At 38.5% G+C, this 1019-nt stretch overlaps 1 protein-coding gene across 1 annotated transcript in view; it reads left to right on the top strand.

Moving 5' to 3' along the window:
- LOC139763688 (CLIP domain-containing serine protease HP8-like) overlaps positions 1-1019 on the top strand; it is a 34562-nt gene continuing 33543 nt past the window's right edge. Inside the window, exons 1-2 of the mRNA XM_071690039.1 lie at positions 1-89; positions 358-549. Coding sequence (XP_071546140.1) covers positions 538-549 — 12 coding nt within the window. The 5' untranslated portion in view covers positions 1-89; positions 358-537. The remainder of the gene's footprint in view (positions 90-357; positions 550-1019) is intronic.

The raw sequence follows: 1019 nt of genomic DNA, 5'->3' as shown, positions 1-1019 counted from the left end.
GGAATTAAAGAAATTAGAACATCTTAGTCAAATGTAGGAGAGGCTCATGTGTAAGAGGAGTGATCCATAGATGAACTGAAGAAAAGGAGGTAATTACAAATTCGTTTTTTACGTTATGATTAATGACTGTACTGCTTGCAAGTGGATGATGTAGTGACTGGACTGCTTGCAGGTCTTATGTGTATATGATGTAGGTTTTCGTCTTAGTGAAGAAAAAAAGATGTAAATTTGACTTCGAAGTCAATACAAAAGCTATATACTGTTGGAGCCTTACTTATGCTTTAGCTTTTTTATTCATATCTCTTTCATTGAGGTGGAAAAAAAGAGATAAAACTATATCACTTCTTTTATCTGCAGGAGAACAAGCCAAACTACACACCCAACGGTTTAGAGGTCGGTCGCTTAACGTGTTCTCGCCGTCGCCGTTCCCAGTGAGGTTCAGTCTGCGCCAGGCAACCGAGCCCGGAACACGTCTGGTGATACCTCTCTGCCCACGACTCGCCTTACGTGTGAATAATCCCGGTGTTCTATACAGTCATGGTGTCGAGGGTAAGTTGACATATCATTAAGCTCAATGTTGACAAAATTAGTTACGAATATATATCTATGGTCTGCTACAGATCACATAAAAACTAGGGACGATGAGTCCACATTCCGCAACGCCACAGTTCCTCACTTAACAATACCATTTTCAGATTGCCAGTGTTCATGTCTTATATGACAGTTTGTGACAAGATATGTGTTGAAATTACGTGGAGAGACTGACTAATCCCACTGTTAACTTGATCACGTTTTATCTATACTGGTAATCACTATGAATAGACATAGTTATGTTTATATATATATATATATATATATATATATATATATATATATAATTTTTTATTTTATTATACTTTGACGCCGTCTCCCGCGTTAGCGAGGTAGCGCAAGGAAACAGACGAAAGAATGGCCCTATCCACCCACATACTCACGTATATACATACACGTCCACACACAGCACATATCCATACCTATAC

Source organism: Panulirus ornatus, chromosome 1, assembly GCF_036320965.1.
Source record: "Panulirus ornatus isolate Po-2019 chromosome 1, ASM3632096v1, whole genome shotgun sequence".
Taxonomy (NCBI): domain Eukaryota; kingdom Metazoa; phylum Arthropoda; class Malacostraca; order Decapoda; family Palinuridae; genus Panulirus; species Panulirus ornatus.
Note: the sequence above shows the minus strand (reverse complement) of the source record. Positions and strands in the feature narration are given on the sequence as shown.